A 25,432-nucleotide genomic window follows, 5' to 3' on the forward strand; every position below is an offset into this window, starting at 1 on the left:
ATGCGCAATACAACCATTTGCGAAAAATTTGCGCTGCGCGAACTTTATAAATGACCCCCAGTGTCCCTAGAGATAGAGCAAATGATGCAAATTGTTCTGCCAAAAAGAGCAAGACATGAACAAGAGATTTGAATCTTAAAATATGATTCAATCCACACCCATCTTATTTTGAGACCTGGAAAGAGTAACTAATGAATATTGCAGCAAAAACATTCCATTCTGCCATGGATAGTGGCAGAAAAAGTTCTACACAGATGTGGGCCCTATAGACTTATGGAGATTGAATGGCATCCTACATGGCTAAAAAGTAATTGATGTAATATTAGAACATCTGAAGTAAGCATACAATTTTACAACTGCAGTCAACAGAACATTATATACTTATATTTATTTTTATTTAAGGTTACTGGTCCTTTAATAACAAACGCTTTAACAATTACACAAAATGATGTCAATGGAAGGGGAACTAAACCCTAAAAAATATAAATGAACATCATCTGGCAATGCTGTATTTTACTGAACTTACCAGCCAGGAAGTTTAGCAGTTATGGCCCATGCCTTTAAAGTTGTGCACAGGATCTTGCCATCTTGAATTTTATTATACCTTCTTTTGAGTGTCACTGACACTGCACATGCTCAGTGTGTTCTGGGGTGCTGTTGAGAAGCTAAGCTTAGGGGTTGTTGCCCATCATCAAGCAGAAAATAAAGTTGCCTGTCATAGATTCTGATTTACAAGGCCAAATTCTGTTGCTAATTGCGCTGGTTTCTTAATGCCATGTAATGAGAATTATATATACAGTGTATTGTAAGTTGGCCCCTACATTCAGGTAACTGCCAGCAGCACAGTGCAGTGAATCAGCAAAAAAGAGGATGGGGAGCTACCAGGGGCATATTTGGAGTCACAGATCTTCCCTGCTATGTTTGTGTTTGCCCTGGGCAGGTACAGAACCACAAAACATAATGTGCAGCATTTCTAGCCTTCTTCTTTGATAAGAGTTAGTTCTCTGAAACTGACATATTTGCATTTGGGCACAATGAACACAACTTATCACGATGAGCTGCAACTTGCAGTGGCTGTGTGATATTGCGCCTCCTTTGATACAAGATGGCTATTTGCTTAGTATGTAATCACATATACTTATTTATTATTAATCAGTAGACATAACTAGATTCTGTGCCTATACAGATAAAGGTATTGCATTCAGTGACATTTGGTCAATACATGTACCACAAGGTTGTTATAAACAAGCTCTCCATATTATATTAAAATGGACCAGAAACCAAATGGAAAATAGCATTGCCTGCACTCTCTGCTAAACAAAAATGAATGTGTAGTAAAATGGAGTCAGCAGTTAACTAACTCCATTCCTTTTCCAGCCATTTATAAGGTTATCTCATGACTAAATATATTGTTAGAAAGCCTAATAAAGTGAGAATTGTCTGGTCTAAATTTTACTTAATTTCCTATGGGAAAAAGCCATGACACCCAACATCAGTTTCAGTAGCTGATAAACAAGTGCAGGGACTGATTGTTATATAAGAATAGGAATCTAGCATGTGGCATAATAAGAGAGGTGGTTAACATTTTCCATTACTATGACACAATATAGAATGCACTGTTCCAAAATTAATAGAACTACTAACATGTGAGTGCCAAAGAAACAGCAATCCAGTAATCTAAGAATACATCCTTAATAAACCTGCTTTGCAATAAAATAAACACTAAAAAATGATTCATTATTTGAAGAACAAAGTGTTACACTTCCTTCAAATGGTTCTTTTAATTATTCATTAAGTGCCACATATTTTGTGCAAATTTAAGATCAAAGTGTAGAACATATGATGTTTATTTACTGTGAAAACATCTTAACAAAAACTGCTTCTGAAGTCTACAGAATGTTTTTTGGAAAGGCGAGTGTCCTTCCTGCCAGCAGTCAATTAAGGACATCAGCTTATTTACTGTATATTCAGAATAGGAAATTAGGAAATCCTTCCTGCATCCGTTCCTGCTGTAAGTGTGTGATAGGATTTCCAAAAGCTTTTCAACAGCAGCATGTTTAGGGGAAATACGGATCAATGTAGTTTAACAGGTCAGATAGTTTCCATAACAATTCTGATTTAGACATCAACATGAAAAGGGGTAGTTGAGCTTTACAAAACTCAGGGGCAGATTTGCACAATATTGATCTGGAGATGGGAAAGGGCTTTACGGCAGTTTGATATCCCCCCCCCAGTTAATAACATTTTCCTGACTGATAAAAAATGGACAGGTATTCTATTGAAACCGACACATTTATTAAAGTATATCCATGTGTCAGTCTCAATATGTTTGGCTGATTTTAGCTGTGCTGTAACAAATTATAAACTTTAACCCCCACGACATTTAACAATAATTACATTTAAATGAATACATTTTAATTTTACTAACTTTCATTTTAGTAAATTTCAGGAAAGGTGTGCAGAAAAAAATACTTGCATGAAAGAGAACAATTAAGCAACTGGTGGGTGTTTTTATGGCAATGTTTTCCAATATAGGAACTGTGAAACAGGACCTTTGATAAGAAATGGAGGGACAAGCACAGCTAATTGAAACGGCAATAAAGCCCTCTGGTAGACCAACATCCAATATTTATATTGCATAATATAAAAAATGTTGTCAGGATTAGTGAATGGACCTAACTGCAAGAATACCGTATATAAAAAGCAAAATGCTACATCTTTGTTGTGTTTTTCGGAATAAACACCCTTCTCAGGATGCCTTAACAAAGGCTGGAGCCATAATAAATATTCCCATTAGTATTCCTAAAAGTCTTCCCTGTTATATTTCCCTTAGAAATAGACAATTCTGTAAACGTAGTCTATTTTCATTGAACAGAAGCAACATCCTTGTGCATTTCCTTGCCAGATGTGGTATAATACCACTGATAATACTAAAGAAGTTCCCCTTTGGCAGGAAATGGTCAAAACAGCTGGCCTCTTTTCAAGGATCTGTAAACTTCTGTTTTCGCTGACATAACTTTGGAAATTTAGGGTGGAGGATACAGTATATCTGTTGCATTTGAATCATTTTCCTTTTATGGTAGTGTTAATAAATGCTCCAGAATAGGGATGTCGCGGACTGTTCGCCGGCGAACTTGTTCGTGCGAACATCGGCTGTTCGCGTCCGCCGCAAGTTCGCGAACGTCGCGCGACGTTCGCCAATAGGCGTTCGCGTCAAAATCGTTCGACCATTCGACCATTCGATCGCTAAAATCGAAGGATTTTCGTTCAAATCTAACGATCGAAGCCATTGGATTGAATGAAATCATTCGATCGAATGGCTTCGATCGTTCGTTTCGAACGAAAATCGTTCGATCGAACGATTAAAATCCTTCGATCGTTCGAATCGAACGATTTTCGGATGTTCGAAGTTCGCGAACTGTTCGCGAACTGTCCGCATTTTTTGCCGGTGTTCGCGAACGGCGTTCGCGAACACATTATCGGCGGTTCGCTACATCCCTACTCCAGAATAGGGTGACAGTTTTTTAGAAGGTTCTATTTTTGCAGATGATACTGAATTGTGCAGAACTATAGGTTCCATGCAGGATGCTGCCACTTAGTTGACTAAAACTAATATAATTGCAAGTTATACACTAAATGACAGTTTGTTGGGAGTTTCCTTAACTGAGAAGGATCTAGGGTTTTTTGTAGATAACAAGTTGTCTAATTCTGGGCAGTGTCATTCTGTGGCCACTAAAGCAAATAAAGTTCTGTCTTGCATAAAAAGGGCATTAACTCAAGAGATAAAAACATAATTTTGCCTCTTTATAGGTCCCTGGTAAGGCCTCATCTGGAGTATGCAGTGCAGTTTTGGACTCCAGTCCTTAAGAGGGATATAAATGAGCTGGAGAGAGTGCAGAGATGTGGAACCAAACCAGATTAGAAGAAAAGAACTTTCATTTGAAGCAACGTACGGGGTTCTTCACAGTCAGGACAGTGAGGTTGTGGAATGCACTGCCGGGTGATGTTGTGATGGCTGATTCAGTTAATGCCTTTAAGAATGGCTTGGATGATTTCTTGGACAGACATAATATCAAAGGCTATTGTGACACTATTGTGGAGGGGTATGTGTATGGATGCTGGGTTTTCATTTGGAGGGGTTGAAATTGATTGACATTGTCTTCTTTCTATCCGATTTAACTATGTAACTAAGTAAGACAATGTGGCAAATTCCCTAAGCGGAGCAAATTCGCAACACTTCGCCAGGTGTAAATTCGCCAGGACAACGCTAATTCCCTAAAATGCAAAGTTGTGTCCAAGGCGCCAAATGCTGGCAAAGTAGTTAGTCAGTTATTAAGCTTTTTGATCAGCAGCTCTTCAGTCTGATATTTCAGCTATCTGGTTTCTAGGGTCTTATTTTCCCTAGCAACAATGCAGTGGTTTGCATGAGAGACTGAAAAATAAATAAGAGAGCATCTAAATACAAAGATTACTAAAAAGTAGCAACAGCAATAAAATTGTAGCTACACTGAGCAATAGATTTTTGGCTGCCAGAGTCATGAACCCCTTTTTGAAAACTGGAAATAGGCAGAAGAGAAAGGCAAATAATTTAAAAACTATGAAAAAAAAGTTAGAGTAAAGGTGACCTGTCCCTTTAAGTGGGAAATGGATACATATAAACAAAATGATTTACGGTAAGCAATTCTATGGAAATGCTTAATTGTCACAAGTCATGGCTAACAATGACTTAATAAATGAATGTCTGAGTTTCTTACATGTAAAATGTGCCATTTCAGATATGCAGACAGTTCAAAACATTGAAGGGAAGGAATTCATTGCATACATTTTTATAATCATATAAATGTTATTCTGGACAAAACCAAAGACTTTACAGTTGTTTGTGAGTGTATCAACATATTAGCAGAAATGGAGATGATAACAAGATACATTTTATGGCACTTACACGACTTCCTTTCTCCGGCAGACACTGGCACCCTTGACTGCAGTCTCTTCCTCCACAGGGCCCTGTATATGACTTGCCACCCTAAAACAAAAAATAAGACAATACTCTTACTAAACAAATTCCCACTTATAAAAAGAGCAGAAATATATTTCTTGCATGGCATGGTTAAAGCTAGATTTGAAAATCTCAGTAAAATACATGTTCAATTAAAGTCTTCAAATAAACAACAAATAGAAAGGGAAAGTAGAGAAAGCTTGCCTTAAATGACAGCAGATAACTTTGACTGCTATGGTACATAAATCCCCTTGTTAAAGGGGACCCGTCACCTAAAAAAATTATTCATAATCCTATTTTATCGCATAAGTCAAGCAAATTGAAAAACTCAATCTAAGCTTTTAAAATCACAAATGCATTCATTCAACCTACATCTACAATAAATACACTATTGCTTGGCATTACTAGATCATCATGTGCACCCATCTTTGATTTCTTCCATGATGGACAATGTGTAGGGTACAGATATACATTGGTTATACCCTAGCCACTCACACTCTGACAGGAAACCTAGTGACACTAGTACTATCCATAGTATCCTAGTCTAATTGAGTGCAGCGAACACTATGAATTCTAAAGAACTACTTGCCATACCAGGCTGTAGGTGCCTTATAGAGTGCCTGCATGTTGTACATCACTTCCTAATATAGAATAATACATAGAGACTATCATATACAGCAACTATCCTTAACATGTACTGCCACAGAGCTGGTAACCAAATATTTTCAGGCTTCAAATCCGAAAGAATCGTACAATTCGGATTTTTTAATTTTTATTTATTTTATCAGGTGTTTTCCCACACTAGATTTTTTTTTCGAGTACATTTATTGATAAATACTTTAAAAAAGTGCACACGAGTTTGGTTGAAGTGGTTTTAAGAAAATAGTGAGACATTTTCAGATTTTAGTAAATAACCCCTTAATGTTATTACAATATATTATAATAATGGTTTGTTTTATAGTTGATAATAGTTCATTCTAGTATGTGGATTAGAACTTTTACACACATGGCAACAAGACACCACACTGCTCAATGATTGAAATCTTCATCTCACATAAAAGACGTATTTAAAATCTCCCCCTAAATAACTAAAAACATAAATCCTATTCATTCTGGGATTTTCTCATTGGAGCAAAGTACCATTTTTTTAACATGGAAGGAAATAAATCACTCTTCATTATTTCAGCTGTAGTCCATACTGCCTACACCTAGTAGCAATTATTTATTATTTCTCAAACCTTTGTTTCACAAAACATCGAAAGCATGCATAAAGTTATTTAAGACATGGGAAAATTACATTTTCTGCCAGTGGAAAAAAACAGTCAGACAGCACATCCTTGTATGAAATTAGATTGATGATAAATAACTCACTTTGATAGTGAATGACCCAATTGTGTGTGAGTTATGTGGCTCTCAAATACAAATTCAAATGTCTGTGACTGGTTAACTATCAAAGCGCCCTTGTGATTATATGGGCTTGAGTTTATGTATGACCATTATTTGTTTTATTCTCTTGTCTTGCTTAAGTGACAATTAATTTGGGCCCCAATTTTACAGGAAGCTGCAGGAAATAGTGATCGTCCAAGTACAGCTACATTAAAGCAGAACCAAATATAAATATATATATATATATATATATATATATATATATATATATATATATATATATATATATATATATTTTAAGGAAAATATTTATTAAAAACACACACAAAAATTATGGAACAAACCATGCATCAGAATTTGGGCCATGCACCCCCATCAGATATACTGTAGAAACAGTCCCATCATATACATTTCTTTCTTCCTTTTCTAGACCTCACAATACATCTGCTCTTAAGTCTGAGTATTTAATTGGGCGTATAACTGCAGTGCTGAGAACCAAGTGGTTTTGTAGACGTGACCCATCGGCTCAGTTTTCACACATCTGTTTCTGCTGCTCATGGTAATAAATACACTTGTAGGCAGTTTAATAAGTGACAGTATAGCTCTACTTCTGATATCTGCTTGAATAAATAAGTGCAATAAATACAAATTTGAAGCTGGCTATTTCCCATATAATCTCAAAAACTTTAAATAAACACTGAAACATTGTAGTTTGTTTTTCTTTTCTTTTACTTGTAGAAAGGCTTTAAAATTGGTGGCAACAGGAAACCCTAGAAATATGAACCAGGCGTCTAGCTGTGTGACTATATATAAATACTGTAGGGCATTGAAAAAAAAAGAAACTCTAACATACATTTTCCCAGGAATCCAAAAAATTGTGGAATATTATTAGTTGTTAGCATATCTAATTACTTAATGGGCAAGGTAACAATAAAATTAACTTTCAGGAGGAAATGTACTAAATGACACTTGAAAACCATATGCCAGTTTAAAATAAAACACTGTTTAGCAAGCTAATGGCTGATTTGATAGAAGTTTAGCAAAATCCTCCTGATTCATATATTTTTTTTTAAATACAACTTGTTATATAGACATATTGGAACATCACCAAAACAGAAGTCAAAAAGGCTCATTTACAAGCAGGAAGGTAGAATGCAAACAATTGAAGCAATCAGCCATTTTTATTATACCCTGCATGTCTCTGTGCTGTTTCAGAGAACAGAGATCTGTAGTTGAACCTATGAGTGGTAAGGACAGGGCTGCCTGCACCATAAATATTATATTATACTAGATAAGGTGCAGAGCGCAGCTAGACCTCCTTTTAGAACTCCTCTCTGCATGAGCACTAAGGGGTGCACTTTTGCACTGGGTCTTGCTAATTGACCCCTAAGATGTTTACCTATCTTCTTTACCTACTGTAAGGAAACTGAGACATTTATTTATGTATTAATGACCACTTAATGGTGATTTTGTGCTGTGTTTCATGTTGAACAAAATGAAGTCTCGTAGCAGTACTAACTTACAGTATAAGCAATATACAAAACAGTTATGCTATGTACATAAAACACGTTGTGCTCAAACTTCACTGTTTTACAGACAATAATTCAATCAAAGCTATTAACTGTAAAATAAATATATTTCTATCTTCGTATAAAAGTACAAACACACCATGTGTATATTTGTGTGTTGCAGACAGTACTTAGCATGTCCTTGTGCTCACTGAATTAACACCAGACTATTTTTATGTCAATAATTTGATGAAAGCTTTGAATCCTTGCCACAATCCTTGTCTTCCTGAAGGTAATATAACCACAGGATACAGACCCATTAAAAGCATCACATCTGGAAATAAAGTACAAAGGAGTCATTAAATAATGACTAAGACATGCAAGCCATTACTGTATCTCAATATGAAGTACTGGGAATTTTTGCATTTCCAAAATAGTAATAAACTTACACTTTCTCTACAGGAAGAATATATAACTTGGTAGGTATCTGTAATGTTAGTATTTGATTCACTTTTAATAATTAAATTCTAAACAAGATGGCGCTGTTTTAAGTTGAAATTGTGATTGTGCTTGTTTCTGGGAGGCTACTGTCAAAGCAGAATGCTAAAGTCTCAGTTCAGTGTTCTGCTTCAAATGCCATTTTGGATTTTCTGCATATACAATACAATAAAGAAACTGATTTTGGACCCATCTGATGCCTATCAACTAGAGGGTATATGGGATGTAGTGTGTGCATTTTGCTTCTGTGTGTCTTATGCACTGTTTTTTCAAAATGTTTTTGATGCCCATAGACTTTAATGGGCATCGGCGACATTTCGCTGGTGGCGAATTTTTGGCGAAAATGGGTCAAATTCGCCCATCCCTATCTGTGAGTATAATAGACCACCAGATCCACTGTGGCTATTAGTGTGGGTATTAATTATACCCTATTCTCTCTCATCTCTCACATCTAATCACCAAGTTTGATATGTTATTTTCACCCTCACCAATCACCTCAGCAAAGGCTTACTATTTGGGTGCACTGATTTAAGCGGTTGCTGAATACTTGTTTGGTGGCAAATTAAATAAGAATACTACGCTATATTATTTTCTGTTTTTTTCCCCTCAAAATTCAGGTATGCAGTGATTTCATTTGGAATATATAATTTTTGGAGGTTGAAGAGAGCCTGGACTGGGGACACACTGGGGCAAATTTACATAGGGTCGAATATCGAGGGTTAATTAACCCTCGATATTCGACTGGCAAATGTAAATCCTTCAACTTCGAATATCGAAGTCGAAGGATTTACCGCAAATTCCTACGATCAAACGATCGAAGGAAAAATCGTTCGATTGAACGATTAAATCCTTCGAATCCAACGATTCGAAGGATTTTAATCCATGCATCAAAGGATTTTCCTTCGATCAGAAAATTGTTAGGAATCCTATGGGGACCTTCCCCATAGGCTAACATTGGCCTCGGTATGTTTTAGGTGGCGAAGTAAGGGGTCGAAGTATTTTTTAAAGAGACAGTACTTTGACTATTGAATGGTCGAATAGTTGAGCGATTTTTAGTTTGAATCGTTCGATTCGAAAGTCGAAGTCGTAGTCGAAGGTCGAAGTAGCCAAATTCGACCATTTGAAATTCTATGGTTTTTTTCCTCTATTCCTTCACTCGAGCTAAGTAAATGGGCCCCACTGTGTTTGGGATTCACTTTTTTTAAAAAAAAATTCTAATAAAACTACTTCACAGTCCTTAGTTATTCTAATGTGTATACATGTTATAATTGTATCTTCATCATTCTCTTTCCATAGAGTTCATTTCTGAGTCTGAGAAAGTTTTTAAGAAAAGCTACTTGCTGAACATTCTAAAATACAATGAAAATTTAGGATTTTTTTATTGTAGCAAGAAAGTCTTATAATACAATTCATTAGGGCTTATATCATTTCTAAGTGATAGTCACATAGATGTGGCACACCTAAGGCAATTACAATTGTTCAGTTGGACCAAATCTAGCTTCAATAATCCATCAGTGATTCTTTTAGATATCAGAAGCAATTGCAAAATTACCTTTGCAATAAAACATGGCAAAGACACATATAACACATATTAACTCATAGTGTCCCTTGACTATGCACATTTCAGCTACTTTGCCTAAACCAGGGTCACCAAACTGCACCTTACGAACATGAAGCCCATGAAAATGCACGCCACTAGGAAACTTGCTTTTAATTTTATTATTATTTTTTATAACTTCTTTCTCACAAAATGAGGCCCTGAGCACTTCTCAATTTTGGAAATTAATAACTAGTTTTTGGGAGCTGTGTGACCTTTACTATCTGCCACTTGTTGAGAAGTGCTGGTCACAACAGGATCAACAAGACAAAGTTGGAGAATAGACCCACCTCCTGAAAATCAAATTTTATTTATGGCTATTAAAAACAAGTAGACGTATCATCGCCTGTCACGTTTCGGACACATACAGTCTTTAGTCATAGGCTTTATTTAATGTTTACATAATTTTCTAGTAGATTTAAAGTATGCATTTCGAAATCACAGAAAGATCTGTTATCTGGAAAATCCGAGGTCCCAAGCATTCTGGATAACAGGTCCCATACCTGTATATATACTGTATACTGTACACACTCCACAATATCAGTGTTTCTTAAAGTGCTGTAGAGGAAGCAGACACTGCAGTGTGGGCTCCCCTGTTCCCCAGGCCCCACGGGTCTGCTTCCTTTATAGTTATGCAACCAGTTTTTACCAATTTACCAATGCTCTTTCAGGGTTCCAAGATCAGAAACTTTGGTGACATTTATAAAGCACTTTGAGAACCATGGATATTGGAGCATGAACCATTATTATTGCATGTATTATACTATTTGGTTCTTGGCACCCAGCTTTAAGAACATGCACATATCAACTGATTCTCTTTTTAGGTTAGATTAACTAGTCATTATGGCCTGGGTTCCAACCCTGGGCCACTTCCTTGAGAATTTGGACATCACCTTTATTCTCTACAACAAGCTTAGACTGTAAGCTCTGCAGGGCAAAATATCACTGTGTAAAGTACAGTGTATGTAACGTTAGTCACATTGTATAAGGTCAGAAATATTAGCCAGTTGATATGACCCCATTAACTCTACAAACCTTGTTGGTAACATTTTGATGCACTCAGTTACTTGAGTTTCAATGTCATTTAGGAAGTATATTTTAGTTTAAGGAACAACAGGCTTTTGCAGATATTTCCTACACACGAACCATCTGGCACATCTGTTTCACCCTGTGTTTTTTCAGGCAATCCTCTAGACACTCACTGGCAGAGGATGTAACACATAATCACCTCTCAGGGAAAAAAGTTCTTAAAAGATGTTAAAATATGTTGCTTGAAATGCATACTAGGTTAGGGATACTTATTATAAGCTTATCTGGTTTTTAATTATTAAATAATTTAATCATTATATTCCATGGATTTCCCAACTTCTTATTATTAGAGCCAGCATTAGTAATGACATTGGAATGGAGGGAAAAATTATTTTTATGAAAAAATGTCAACAGCAAGTGGGAATGACATGCCTATTGCACTAAATTTTACTATTAATCTTCCTTAGTTTAGGGTCAGATTTATCAAGGGTCGAATTTGAAACTAAAAAATACTTCGAAATTCGACCATCGAATTAAAATACTTTGACTTTGAATATCGAAGTTGAAGTATTTTTCACCGAATTTGGCCATCGAACGATCGAAGTAAAATCGTTCGATTCAAACGATTTTAGTGTCCGATTGAACGAATTTACTTCGATGTGTGAAGACTTAGAAAATGGTTGTAGAAGGTCCCCATAGGCTAACAAAGCACTTCGGCAGGTTTAATTTGGCGAAGTATTGAAGTCAAAGTTTTTTTTTAAAGAGACAGTACTTTGATTATCGAATGGTCGAATATTCGAACGATTTTTACTTCGAATCGAAGTCGAAGTAAATTCGAAGTCATAGTATCCTATTCGATGTATCCAAAAAATTACTTCGAATTTCAAATTTTTTTAATTCAAAAATTCCCTCGAATTCACTTCGACCCTTGATAAATCTGCCCCTAAATGTACCCATATCTATATGTATCTTTTCTAGGAAATTCACCTATATGCTCATGTTACTAAAAAAAACTATGAATACATTCTCTTAACATACTGTATGTGAGGAGGGAGGGAAATTAGCATACCTATTGCAGAACATTTCAATATTTCATGATTTCCTTATGTATTCACATACATGTTATCTATAAGTTATACATGCTACAATGTACTTTTCATTTTGACAAGAATTCTGTCCAGACTGTATTGTCTTGTATTTAATTAAAACTTTGCTTTAAAGAAATGTAATTGAAAGGACCCCTTGTAAATTAAAATGGAAGGGTAGATTAATTCTAATTGATTAAACAATATCTCTTACAAATAATACCATTTGAGACTTTTATTTTGCTTGTCTCCAAGTAAGTATAGCTATGCTGTAAGTTTCCTTTCTATTATTGTATTTTTGGAGTTATTATAAAATAAAATAAATTGTGCATATACTCACAGCATGGGCATTTCCAGCAAAGACTGTCACCAGTACAACAAGCAGCACACACCTAAACAATGCAAGAAAGAACAAGTTAAAGTATCTTACACACATCCCAAAGGTACCACAAAGAGGCGGTGACATTAAGAAAATACTTCTGGAAAAAGCATTATGGATAAAAAAGTTGTGTGCATTAGTTCCTCTAGGTTTGAATGACCAGTGGAGCAGAGTTCGCTTCCTATAAGAATATTTACTAACACTGTTCCTTTTCCTGACAGATAGTGCTGCTTTGAAATTGAACTCTCCCGTATGGTAAGATACTCTAAGGGGCAAATTCATCAAGGGTCAAATATCGAGGGTTAATTAACCCTCGATATTCGACTGGGAATGAAAATCCTTCGACTTCGAATATTGAAGTCGAAGGATTTTGCGCAAATACTGCGATCAAACGATCGAAGGAATAATTAGGAACGATTAAAAACGATTCGAAGGATTTCAATCGAACGATTTGAAGGATTTCAATCGAACGATTTGAAGGATTTCAATCGAACGATTTGAAGGATTTCAATCGAACGATTTGAAGGATTTCAATCGAACGATTTGAAGGATTTCAATCGAACGATTGAAGGATTATCCTTCGACCAAAAAAACTTAGCCAAGCCTATGAGGACCTTCAAAGTTTTTTCTTAAAGAGACAGTACTTAGACTATCGAATGGTCGAATAGTCGAACGATATTTAGTTTGAATCATTCGATTCGAAGTCAAAGCCGTAGTCGAAGGTCGAAGTAGCCCATTCGATGGTCGAAATAGCCAAAAAAACACTTCGAAATTCGAAGTTTTTTTACTTCGAATCCTTCACTCAAAGTTAATGAATTGGCCCCTATGTAAATACATTGTTACAGTTAATGTTTGGAAGCAAGTACGATACAGTAACTTAATTGTACCCAAGAATATAATTGAAGTGTAACTAAATTGAAACCAAATACAATGATTATGTTTCAAATGACATTCACTCTAGCAGGCCTGCGAAGGCAGTGCTGAGGTTTAAGTGACTTAATGATTTTTACTTATTTTAACAGCACAGGAATATTCAAAGATAAAGTTTATTGTTGGACTATAACTCTACACTTATGGTGGTTTTGGATGGAGGAACTGTTTGGAATACTAATGACTTGGTCTTATTGGCCGAGTAGGCTCAAAAAACTTCCCAGCAATTGTTGGTTGACCAATTAAAATGCAAGGGGAGGGAATTTGAGAATTTAAAGTTTGCATCACTATGTGATTCACACTTGATAAAGGGCTGAATAGCTCGAAACATGTTGTGATTTGTTGAATCTATGGTATCATTACCCATTATTTTGATTTACACATCCCAAATGTACCCCAGTTTCCATATGCATCAGGGATGCTCCTGTTTCTTCTCATGTGCTGACAAAAGCTTTTTGTCTCTAGGTAGAAGTTATGCTGGTGCTTGAGTGCTTGTGAATCCTCTTTAAACTTTCAATATTTTTGCATAAATATGACCTAATATGGGATCTGTTTTGACACAAGTCCCAAAATTAGATAATCAGAACCCAGTTAAACAAAGAAGTAAAGCATAATGTGTGTTCTGTTATTTAATGAGGAAAATGATCCAACATTATATATGTATGTGTGGCAAAAGTATGTGAACCTCTAGGATTCTCAGTTCATTCAGGTGTTTTGATCAATGGGATGCTAATCAGGTGTGAGTGTTGGAGCCCCATCTGGGTCTTCACTATTAGGCTGTGCTGACATTTATGTAATACCACAGTATCTTTTTGACACAGCACTTCACTGTGTAATTAATGGCTTACTAAGTAACACTTTATATTACCGCACACCTCCTTCCACTTATTCTGCGTAGTGGTGCTGGTCTCCCGTTGACCTTGCCAGGTCACCTTACTGCTTTGTAATTTCGAAAAACGGTCCGCACACACCAATATTGCAGTCGGGGATTGTGCCCCTTTTATTAATGCCACCAACAATCAATAATCAACGTTTCGGAAGAAGGGAGGCTGTGTCCCCCCGAAACGTTGATTATTGATTGTTGGTGGCATTAATAAAAGGGGCACAATCCCCGACTGCAATATTGGTGTGTGCGGACCGTTTTTCGAAATTACAAATTACTAAGTAACACCAAATTGGAAAGTAAAAAATGAAGTGGAAGTTGGTGCAAGTCTTGTAACCTTGCACAAATACTACCCTTCAGCTGACTAACTTTAGGCAAGTATACTAGCCTTCAGCTGGTTCAGCTTCACCAAATCCATTGCATTGTATAATCTTGGTGCAATCTTGTAATACTTGTATATGCACTTAGGAATGCCATCTTTGTAAATAGGTGTTAATTTGGCAACAAACTATGCATATTATTGGTGTGAAATTAAATATTTTATATATATTGTCCTGTATTCCTGACTATACCACACAATAAGGAAGTTTCATGAAATCAATGGAGGAATAAAATTAGCATTATTTTTTTTTACTTTAGAGGAGGTCTGGACTGAGAATCAAAATCGGCCCTGGCATTCTAGGTACAAAGAGTCCCAACAGCCCCCACCAGCCCAATAAATAGTGTCTGTCTATGGCATCTTACAGCAGCCCTTCTGGCATTTGCCAGAACACACAGATTGCCAGTCCGGCCATGCTTTAGAGTAACCCATAGCCCCCAACCACTAACGAAATTTTATTCTTGACAATTGAGTATTTTGCACTCTGAAGATTAATAGCTTTCTGGGTGGTGGACTGAATGTTATTTATCCCCATTTATCTGGACAGCAACTGCCTGCACTCGATGGTGTGCTCACATGTCAGGTAACTGTTGCTTGAAAACAGGACAATCGGTGTTCCTGATCAACTATGTGCATCCATAATGAAAGGTTATTGGCATTCTAATGGCATTCTAACGATAAAAATGTCAAATGTTTCGCACCCTGTCCTTGGAGTTACTAATCACCATGATTAAGATATATAGGATAAGGATATACGGATATTATAATTCATCAAGGAGTTCAATGACCATATAAAGGAACGAGGCCTAAGGCCTAATATCCTCATATTTTACTGGGGGGTACATTATTTATTACAAAGAACAAGTTTCAGCGAGTCATGAGACAGAAATTGCATCACTGAGCATTGATTAGAACCAATGACATCACTAAGCACCATTTATAAGGATCATTTACAGGATATTCATGATTCCTGTGTATATTATTACAAATATTATTATGGTAGTACTTAAAAGATTTTAAGTAAAGCATGTAATTTTGTCAATAGCCTTTTTTTTAGTGACCTTTGGTTTCTGATTCATGAGGGAATACAATGCCCTCTATGGCAAAAGAGAAATGTGAAGATGTTATTTAAGCTACATTGTCTGAGTTATTTCTCTTGTTGTTTCGTCCATTTCTGTATTTCTGCCAATGCCATTTATGTCCTAGTCTGGCACTTCAGTATAGTCACTGGATACATTAACCATCAGGTGCTTGACTGAACTAACTTAGGGTAGAAGCCTGAGGACTAGTGATGGGCGAATTTATTCACCAGCGTGAATTTGCAGTGAATTCCCGCGATTCGCCGCTGGCAAATAAATTCTCGTGACTGCCGCGAAAATTCACTGGTGTCCAATGCAGCCAATGCATTAAGAAACATACTGCATAGTTTCTTGCCTAGATTAGTTAGATGTAAGAGCGATGGAAAGGAAACATTTTATAGTTTTATATCATATAAAAATGTTATAGTATACTTTTCTAGTTGACCGTGTGAATATGTTTCAGTCAAGTTGTAAGCCTATCTACTTCCTTATAGCTTCTTTCTGTCTGACTATGGCCAAATTTGGATGTAACCATATAGCTTGGGGTTATTAAAATGAGGCAGGTATGTAACTAAAGAGGAAGCAGACCTTGCGGTATAGGGGCCCATGAAACCCTAATTCATATACAGTTTCAATAGATATTGATAAAACAAGTCAACTGCTAAATATTTTGGGGGCCTGAAAAATAATTTGCTGTGGGCCCAGTAATATCTAGTTACACCACTGAAAAGAAGGGCTACTGTTACCAGCATTACAACTGAATAGCTCGCTCCAGTCTTTTTATTCAGTTATTTATGAAAAAAACTTTTTACTGTTATTATTTTATGAATTCATTCTATAAAGTTTAGATAACACTTTAAATTGTTTTGTTGCCCATTTTATCCTGGTAGCTTTTGGGCTCTAATAAAAAAAGGGTGAGTTTTTAATAGAAATGTCTAACTATAGTATATTTTACTTATCTTCAAAGGTGTAAATTGTAATAATCACAGCAATTCTTACACACCCTAATCCCTAATGGAAAGATCGTTCGCAAAGCGAAAAAAATGTTTGCAAAATTAACATTTTTCCCTTTGCATACACTTTGTCCCTCACATGACTGCAGGATAGCGATTGAGAATTTTATAGTTTGCAATAGTGCGCAGTGTATGCCAGGAGGCTCTAATTACACATTATTAGGGCCTACAACACAAAAAAGATGCCTGGTCTTATCACAGGGGACAGCAATGTCCATTGGCGAATTTGTCCCGTTTCTATTCGCCGATAAATTCACAAATTTCCTGCGAAATTCGCGAAATGGCAAAAAATTAGTGCATTCGCCGGCAAAAATGCGCCGGCGTCCATTTTTTTTGGAAACGAGAGAATTTTCGCAATTTTTTTTGCCAGCGGCGAATCGATGGAATTTGCCGCGAATTTGCGCCTGGCGAATAAAATCTTCCATAACTAATGTCCACTGCAGGGAGCACCAGCAGGGCCAATTTCATTAAAAACAATAAATTATTGGTAGCATTTAAAACATGGAGATCTTATGAACATATAGCTTTTCAAAAAGTGGTTGGTAGCCATGAAATGTGTCAAGCTTGTGGTACTGGGATATGTTCATAAGATCTCCATGTTTAAATGCTACCAATGAAGGATTGTTTGTAATTAAATTGGCTCTCTATAGTGCTCCGTGCAATAGATGTTGCTGTGATTGGATGATGCCTTCTGGGGCTTAGTTGTACGTTGTAGCATGGCAGAGTGCTCCTGTTTTGTTTTATGAGTTTCGTATTACAGGGGACCTAGAATGTTGTTAAACAGGGAGTTAATGTGGGTGTCCAGTGTTAATAAGCCCTACTGGCACCCAAACAAAAAGGTGCTTTATAATGAACTTTTTGGTATCAGATAATGGGTGCATTGTAGGAATACCTTAGTCCCCTACTTACCAAGTGACTGGATGGTGTTTTAGCAGAAAATAGCTATACTCTTTGCTGCCAGTTGCACATCTCTTGGTGCTTTGGGTTCTTGTCATATTTGCAACTCTGTTCTTTTTGGCATGTAAATAATCTGAAGAAAATTGCAGACAATAAGCAAATGTTCTTTATAATGCCTTATTTGCTATGAAAACATTTATACCAAAGCATGCACAAAGCACCCAAAGCAACAACAAACTGGTTTACTAAATAACACTCTGAAGTAGGAACAACATAAATGATGATCCTATGGCTGCCACCGTTTCTGGAAAAGCTAAGCTTATAGCCACAGGTTCATTCCTATGCATTCCAGTCAAAGTGCATTCCTATGTTTTACATAGGCCCTACTGGTTTACTAATACCAGTGATTACTTACCTTAATATTTTGCACAAGGCATGTTTATGCCATAGGTGAAGAATACAAATGAGTTAGGGAGGCTTAGACCCCAGAAGTGATCATTTGTACTATATTCATACAGTATATAATATACAAGAACCACAAATATCCTTATTAATGGTGCTTATTGATGTCCTCAGTTGTAATTGGTGCTTTGTGAATTGTGATGGTCCAAGCTGGCCAGAAACCTTAGGAACGTCACTTGACTCATTACAATAAATAACATACCCTCTGTTGTAAAATATGAGGATATTGGAGTTCTATGGCCTGTATAAAAGTCCCTGGGCATCATGCTTACATAGGGCCATGAAACTCCTCAATGCTTTATGATTTAACTCTTATTTTACAACATGGGTACATGATTTATCATAATACTCACATTTAAAATAGCCATTTTACAATAGGTGGTAAATTTTTTACTATATAATAATTTTTTACTATATAATAATAAGTTCTACATACAGTGTCCTCTCTTCTGTGGAGCCACTTATTTTAGAAAAAGCCTTTGCTCTTTAGCATGTAAGTGGGATGCCCCACTAAAAAAACTGTGCATCATGAAGTTATAAAGAAAATATGTAGAGATAGAAATGTTAGGCAGACAGTTTGGTGCTCATTTGGCTCCATTTCCCAGCAACCAGCCCTGTTTGAGGACCTCAGGAGAGAGCATGCAGGTGGCAGGTAGTCAGCAGAAGAGCCACAACAACAGTTTTCAATGGCTGATTGGGATCACTGGATCTCTCACAAGCCTGGTGGCTGACTACTCTGCAAATTCTCCCTCCTCCTGGACTGTCAGTGCAGAGAATATATTCCAGTAAAAATAGACAGATTTTTTACTTGATCTACTTGATGTTGTTTATTTACTCTGCATTCCAAACACTTCTCCTAAACACTTTGCTTATCCTGCAGCAATTTGATTTGGCTCCTTCTCTTACCCGTTAACTTTCATTGCATTAAGGGTAAGGTGACACTGAGCGTTTCGGGGAGATTTAGTCGCCTGACGACTAATCGCCTCGTCTTTGCGGCAACCAATCTCCCCAAACGCCTTCCCTCACTCTGCCAAAGTGAGGGAAGGCGTTTGGGGAGATTGGTCGCCACAAAGACGAGGCGATTAGTCGCCAGGCGACTAAATTTCCCGAAATGCTCAGTGTGACCTAACTCTAACAAACCATTCTGATTTTTAACCTCTAAAAATTTGATATTTACTTATTATAATGTATGTACTGAGGTTATTGTGCAGAAAAATGTCTGTATTGACCTTTCACTGTGTTTAGTGGTATAATATAAGAAATTGCCACTGTGACTATCTTACTATGAGTTCTGGGGGTATTATACATGACATTTCCACTGTGTTTATCTTGCGATGAGTTTCAGGGGTTCATACATAAAATTGCCACTGGTCACCTTAAGATGGAAACATGTATTTGGTTTGCGTCACTCTTGTAACTGACATCGCAGCGATGAAGAGGTACTAGTATCATTCCGGCTCAGAACTTTAATTCTATGGGCAAAGTTCTGAACCACATGCCAACACTTGCAAACAGCTCTACATTTGGATAAATATGTGGAATACACATCCACTATACAATCAAACTTCACATGGAGGCAAGCAAGTAGTACAAAGGATAAGATCTGTACATACAGAAAGTACATACAGTGTACTCAGTGACAGTATATTCAGCAGCATATAAGCAGGCAGTGCAGTTAGTGTATATGTAAAACTCATTAAAAACTTAGCTTAATATCAGTAATACATTTTCTGACACTAAGGGGGTTATTTTCTAAATTCTGAATGCAAAAATCACAAATTTTTTGGAATTTATTAAACCCTGAGGATGGAAAAGTCCAAATCAGAAAATGTGTATCTCAGACTTGTTGAGGTTGCATATAAGTCAATGGGAGAAGTCCCAATGATTTGAAAGAATCCAAAAAATAATCGTGAAATTCAGTTTTTTCCCGCGAAGCTAATTTTCTGGAAAATGTAATAATAAATAAGCTTTAAAAACCCGAGCGGATTTTATCGGAGTTTGTAGCAGAAAATATTGAGATAAATTCGGACTTTGTTTAATAACCCCCCACGATGCAGACAATAACATACATTTAAAATCACTGCTTTCCATCCCCATTAAGTCAGCTCTCAGGATTCAGGAACTCACCAGCTGAGCAGCGACCAAGTCTGTGTCTGTGTGCTCATTCCTCTACAGTCAGGACTCAGGAGGGAGATACAGCAGATCCCAGAAGTTCTTTCCCGAAAGGAGTCTCCACTCCACTGCAAGTTCTGCCTGTGTGCTCTGCCAGTGCTACTAGGGCGGTGGGTGATGAAGGCTCCTTGAGGGTCCTCTGTGAGGAGGGTGGGGGGAGCAGTGGGTGGGGTGTCAACACCAACAAAGTGTCTATATGTGTCTATAGCTCAGTTCATTCTGATCCTGCTCTCGGAGAGAGGGAACTTTAAGGATATGATTCTTCCACTTCCCTTGCTGGCACCCAGACAGTAAGCAAAGGAGAGACTGGAGCTGCACCCATTGAAGTATCCTAGGGTGAGGGTGAAAGTGGCAAGGGACCATGAGACGGAGGCTTCTGTTTTCGCTGCTCGTATTGCTAGAGCTCATCGGCACCAGTGATTCTGCGGTGAGTGCACTTATTTAACTTAAGCCTGACTCTTTGACTCCCTATTGCAATGCTGAATGGTAAGGCAAGCAGGTACACATCACACACCACTGACTGCACAGATACTCCATCAAGGCATAATCATAGCCCCCTTTACACTAAGATGACAACATTTTTAAAGTCTATCTGGGGACAGGGTTAAGAGTGGAGAGTAGCTATGTATAATACTCATAGAACTACTAGCAGAATGAACACAGTTGCAATTTTATGTATAATACCCCCAGAACTCATAGCAGGATGAGCACAGATGCAATTCCATGTATAATACCCCCAGAACTCATAGTTAGAAGACACAGTGGCAATTCCATGTATAATACCCCACAAATCATAGCAGGATGAGCACAGATGCAATTCCATGTATAATACCCCAGAACCCATAGTTAGAAAACACAGCAGCAATTCCATGTATAATACCCCAGAACTCAGTTAGATGACACAGAGGCAATTCCATGTATAATACCCCCAGACCTTATTGCAGGATGAACACAGTGATTAATTTGATGTACAATACCCCCTGAGTAGTCTAAGCTAAACACAGACATTTGTTCTGCACAATAACCTCAGCACATACTGATAAGTAAATATCACATTTGCAGAGGTTTAAAATCAGAATGACTAATGAAGTTAAGGAAAGAGTTAATTATATCACTGTGTGGGAGAAATAGAGGAGAAGGGGAAAAATCAAATTGCTGCATGATAATTTGATTGAGTAATAAAACTGAGTGTTCTTACTGGTATATTCTCTCTGACAGTTCGAGGGGTGGGGGAATCAGCAAAGTAGCCAACTACCAGGCCAAGCATGCAGGCATGCCAAGCCCTCCAGAGCCGAGCATGAAATTCTTTCACTCCCCCTTATCAAAAGGACCCAATTTGTGCTTGTCAGAGACCCAGTGATCAGCCACTGAAAATACCTTAAAAATGGGGTGGGAAATTCCAATCCCTCAATTTACTGTATGTGATCTGTTTACTGCAGCTCTTCTGCCAATTACCTGCTGCCTGCTTACTCTCTTACAGATTACAGTGCAATCCAGATTACATTGCGGCTTGCAACTTTTTCATTAAGTGTGGCAGGCAGGGAAGGTGTCTTGGGGTAATTTCTCCATGGTGACAAAAGTCTTTAATTGGGACTTGCCCCTGGGAAATGGACCAATTGGGCAAGTTACTTTAGATACCGCCTTGTCACCCACCTAGGCATGGTGCTTAGTGGACAAAGAAGCCAATGTAAGAACAAATCACCCACAAACTGGTTCCATTTATATCCAAACCAATAAGTGCCCTTGAGTATTCCTAACCTGACAGCACACAGCGCCTTACTGGGTAGTGCCTCACTCTTGAACACACATTTTCGCTACAGCATCCAGCATTCCATTCAACATTTACATGCACTGCTTTCTCCATAAAGGCACCAGTATACTGTGCATAGTAGCGGTTCCTAGCCCAGATTACAAAATAGCATTGTTTGCTTTGTAGTGTTGACACACTTTATAAATGTATAGATGCTCACAATTTGTCTGTGTCACACTGAGATTGAAACATTTGAGCACTTTGAGAAAATCTGGTTTAGAATTGTTGTTTCTTTGGGACATTATTGACTGCACCCTGAGTCGGTAAAGCAACATCAATGTGCTTGTAATTATCTGGTCCAGTAAGACACAAGTCAAGGACAGAGCAGAGGATCTGGTCTAGCTATAGAATAGGACAAACTGTATTTAGAGAAATTGTTCACCAGCCAGTTTTAGTTTCTTGATATCTTTGCATGATTCACACACTTTAAAAATATAGTGGTGCTGTGTTTCTTGACTACCTTTACATGATTCACACACTTTAAAAATAGAGAGGTGTTGTGTATACAATCATTGTAAGTGGCACAGTAGAGATACAGAGCAATTGAAAACTCAAGGACAAGGACTAGAAATTCCAGCTAAAAGAGCTGTAATGTAAATGCAACCATTGCAGGCCCTTTTTACCCCATCTCTAACTAGTCTGGTTATTCCCCCTGCCTCCCAAAAGCATCAGAGCATCTCGTGCTCGTTCGAGGTACCTAGGTGGCTCAGCCAAGTTGGCCGGCACTGGGCAGTGAAACAAGTAGGGCAACATTTACTCAGACTGGAGAAAAATGATCAACCTATGTGCCCTTTTCATGGGTAAAAACATAGTTATGTAGCAAGTAGTAGTCAGCACAATCTCCACATGCAGGTTCCCCAATGGCCACTTTCCACCAGAGAATGGAACAGCATCACTTATATATAAAAAAGACATTTTAATTTATACAAGATAAGTGGTGCTGTTCCATTCTGGACAGTTATCCCTTCAATTTGCTATTTGCAAAATCTTTTTACTGTAGGAAAATATTTTCTCTCCTGGATAAGGATTTCCTATAGATAGCCATAAAATGCAATCTTAAATTGCAAACAGCTTAAGCATTTGCCAGTGATCATATGGGGTAGATTTAAGCTTAAAAATTCACAAGTGTACATTTTCGGTTGAAAGCTGCCCCAGGTGGCTTTGAGTTGCCATTTTGCCCGCTAGCCACATGTAACATTAGGCCTAGTGTGACAATGGGGCTTACCTGTTCATAGGCTATAGGAATCAGGAGTGGTATAATAATGCCACACAGGGTGATTTGGGGCTGTTACGCATGGTTTCTGCTCTGTTTTTCAGTTGTCAGATGGGAAACACTCTCAATCCATATTTGGAAATCTATTTGGTAGCTCAACTGCTTTGTTCACCTGTAGTTATAAACAACAAATAGAGGCAGATCAATAATGAACTCGCCTAGTAACAGAAAGCAAATTATAACTCAAACATCCACATACTGTATTGTCAGGTGGCACAAAGGAGAATCTTGTGGTTCTATTCTGTGAGTAAATTGTTGGACTTTTGGAAAAAATTTTTAGTTGTTGTGTTTTCCTACTTTTAATGCTTTATTCAGTTTTCCTAGCGTTAATTCGTTCAGCTTGGGCAGATGTTTTGTACCAAAGTCTATATTAGGTTACTAGACACCCAGAGATATTACTTTGGGGCAGAATATTAGCCTATTAAGTAAACATACACAGTATTGAGAAAAGTGAAATTAGAAGGAAAATATAATAATAAAAGTCTAAGAAGGAGGAGGTGTATTATAACTGAAATAAACACCTATACATCCCCTCTGACACTGCCTACATGACCCAAGTGGACCTTTCAAGTATCCCCCTTTTTTGGACAGGTTAGTGTGGATACACGTCTACAATATATCATGGTGCACTTTATTTACGTACTAATTGTATATAGAAACATCAAATCACAAAACTCTGGAGATTTCTGTAGGCTTCCATCTCCCATGTGCACATATTGTAAAGCTTAACTTGTTAAAGAGAACTCAATGCACTCTGCCATTGGGGCTATTTAGGCATATGTGTCTGATCATCGTAATTTTTGAACTTCTTAGCACGATGACAGAATGGCAAAAAAGACCAGCAGTTTGATGAGAAACAGATGATGAACAGCACTGCAAAGGTGTACATTCTTGAGGACAGTAGAATAGACTGTTACAGCTGTCTCTTTTGCTATGTTACATTTTTCATTACTGAATATTCTCTAAGGGAAATAAATCAATTAAGCTATATTATTTTAAACTCTGTGGATGTTATCAATAAGGATTTTAAAATATGCCATGTATTTCATTCATGAAATAAAATTGAAATACGTTGAATAGGCTGTTTTAGAATTTATATTAGGGTGTACTGTGTATCAGGAAACCTTTGGACTTCAGCAGCTGTTGTGCAACTATAGCTTCCAATATTCCCTGGTGTTGGTGGAGGTTGCTAATCTGTAATTTATATTTTATCATATTTTAATTAACTTGACCTGGAAACATCTGGACATATATTGAATTATATATATATAGTGATGGGAGGTATAACTATGAAGGCAGACACATAAAAATTAATTGATTAAGCCATTTTACTTTACCTCCTGCTGATAACATCACAGGCATATATTAATTTCTGTCAAGTCATGAAAATATTTACCCAAAGTACAGTATATACTGTACCTACATCCTACATAGAAATTCATTCCTGGACTAACTGCTGACAATGGGAAAACAGATACAGCAAGCAGCTGTAACTATTGGATTGGTAGTAGAATATATATTTTATATTTGGTTCGAATCTCTGGGTCCTATTATACCACAGATCAAGCTAAAAGTCTATTATTCAAAACCAAGCACGGTGAAACTGCTGAAATTGAAGAAGGGGTGTGTATCTGGCAAGGATACTTTTTAAAAGAAACTGCTCTGTTATAGAAATCCAAATTAGGTGTCCTTGTGACCTCACAAACTTGATTCTTGTACTTAAGTGTAAGGGGTAATTTATTTAGCAAGTACTACCAATACTCAGAAGAGGGAAACAAAAACAAGCCCCTCCCATTCAAGGTCTTGTACCCTGGATTCCTCTGCAATATTGGCCAAAGGGCAGGGGCATGCTAAAGAAAACATGTTGTTTTATTGGGCCAATACTACCTTGCTGTGCAGGGACTATGGATACACTTATGCCTCATTGGCTGCATTTTATTAACTCTCCCTGTTCTGTGTTGAATATGGCACTGGAGATATATTAGCTACAAACTGGATTATACAGATGGAAGACAGTCCAGTTATATAAATGTTTGCCGTTTCGTTGTTATTCTCT

At 37.2% G+C, this 25,432-nt stretch overlaps 2 protein-coding genes across 3 annotated transcripts in view; one reads left to right on the plus strand and one right to left on the minus strand.

Moving 5' to 3' along the window:
* Positions 1-20,399, minus strand: part of col4a2.S (collagen, type IV, alpha 2 S homeolog) — a 103,876-nt gene extending 83,477 nt beyond the window's left edge. Inside the window, exons 1-4 of one of the 2 annotated variants that reach the window (XM_018249846.2) lie at positions 20,249-20,356; positions 17,672-17,792; positions 12,440-12,491; positions 4,943-5,023 (exon numbers count right to left, since the gene is read on the minus strand). In XM_018249846.2, the coding sequence (XP_018105335.1) occupies positions 4,943-5,023; positions 12,440-12,491; positions 17,672-17,757 (219 nt within the window). In that variant the 5' untranslated portion in view covers positions 17,758-17,792; positions 20,249-20,356. Of the gene's footprint in view, positions 1-4,942; positions 5,024-12,439; positions 12,492-17,671; positions 17,793-20,248 lie in introns of both variants that reach the window. The other variant, XM_018249847.2, reaches the window with a different exon arrangement.
* Positions 20,400-20,492: 93 nt separating this feature from the next.
* LOC108709739 (collagen alpha-1(IV) chain-like) overlaps positions 20,493-25,432 on the plus strand; it is a 110,807-nt gene continuing 105,867 nt past the window's right edge. Inside the window, exon 1 of the mRNA XM_041584255.1 lies at positions 20,493-20,720. Within this exon, the coding sequence (XP_041440189.1) occupies positions 20,655-20,720 (66 nt within the window). The 5' untranslated portion in view covers positions 20,493-20,654. The remainder of the gene's footprint in view (positions 20,721-25,432) is intronic.

Source organism: Xenopus laevis, chromosome 2S (assembly GCF_017654675.1).
Source record: "Xenopus laevis strain J_2021 chromosome 2S, Xenopus_laevis_v10.1, whole genome shotgun sequence".
Taxonomy (NCBI): Eukaryota; Metazoa; Chordata; class Amphibia; order Anura; family Pipidae; genus Xenopus; species Xenopus laevis.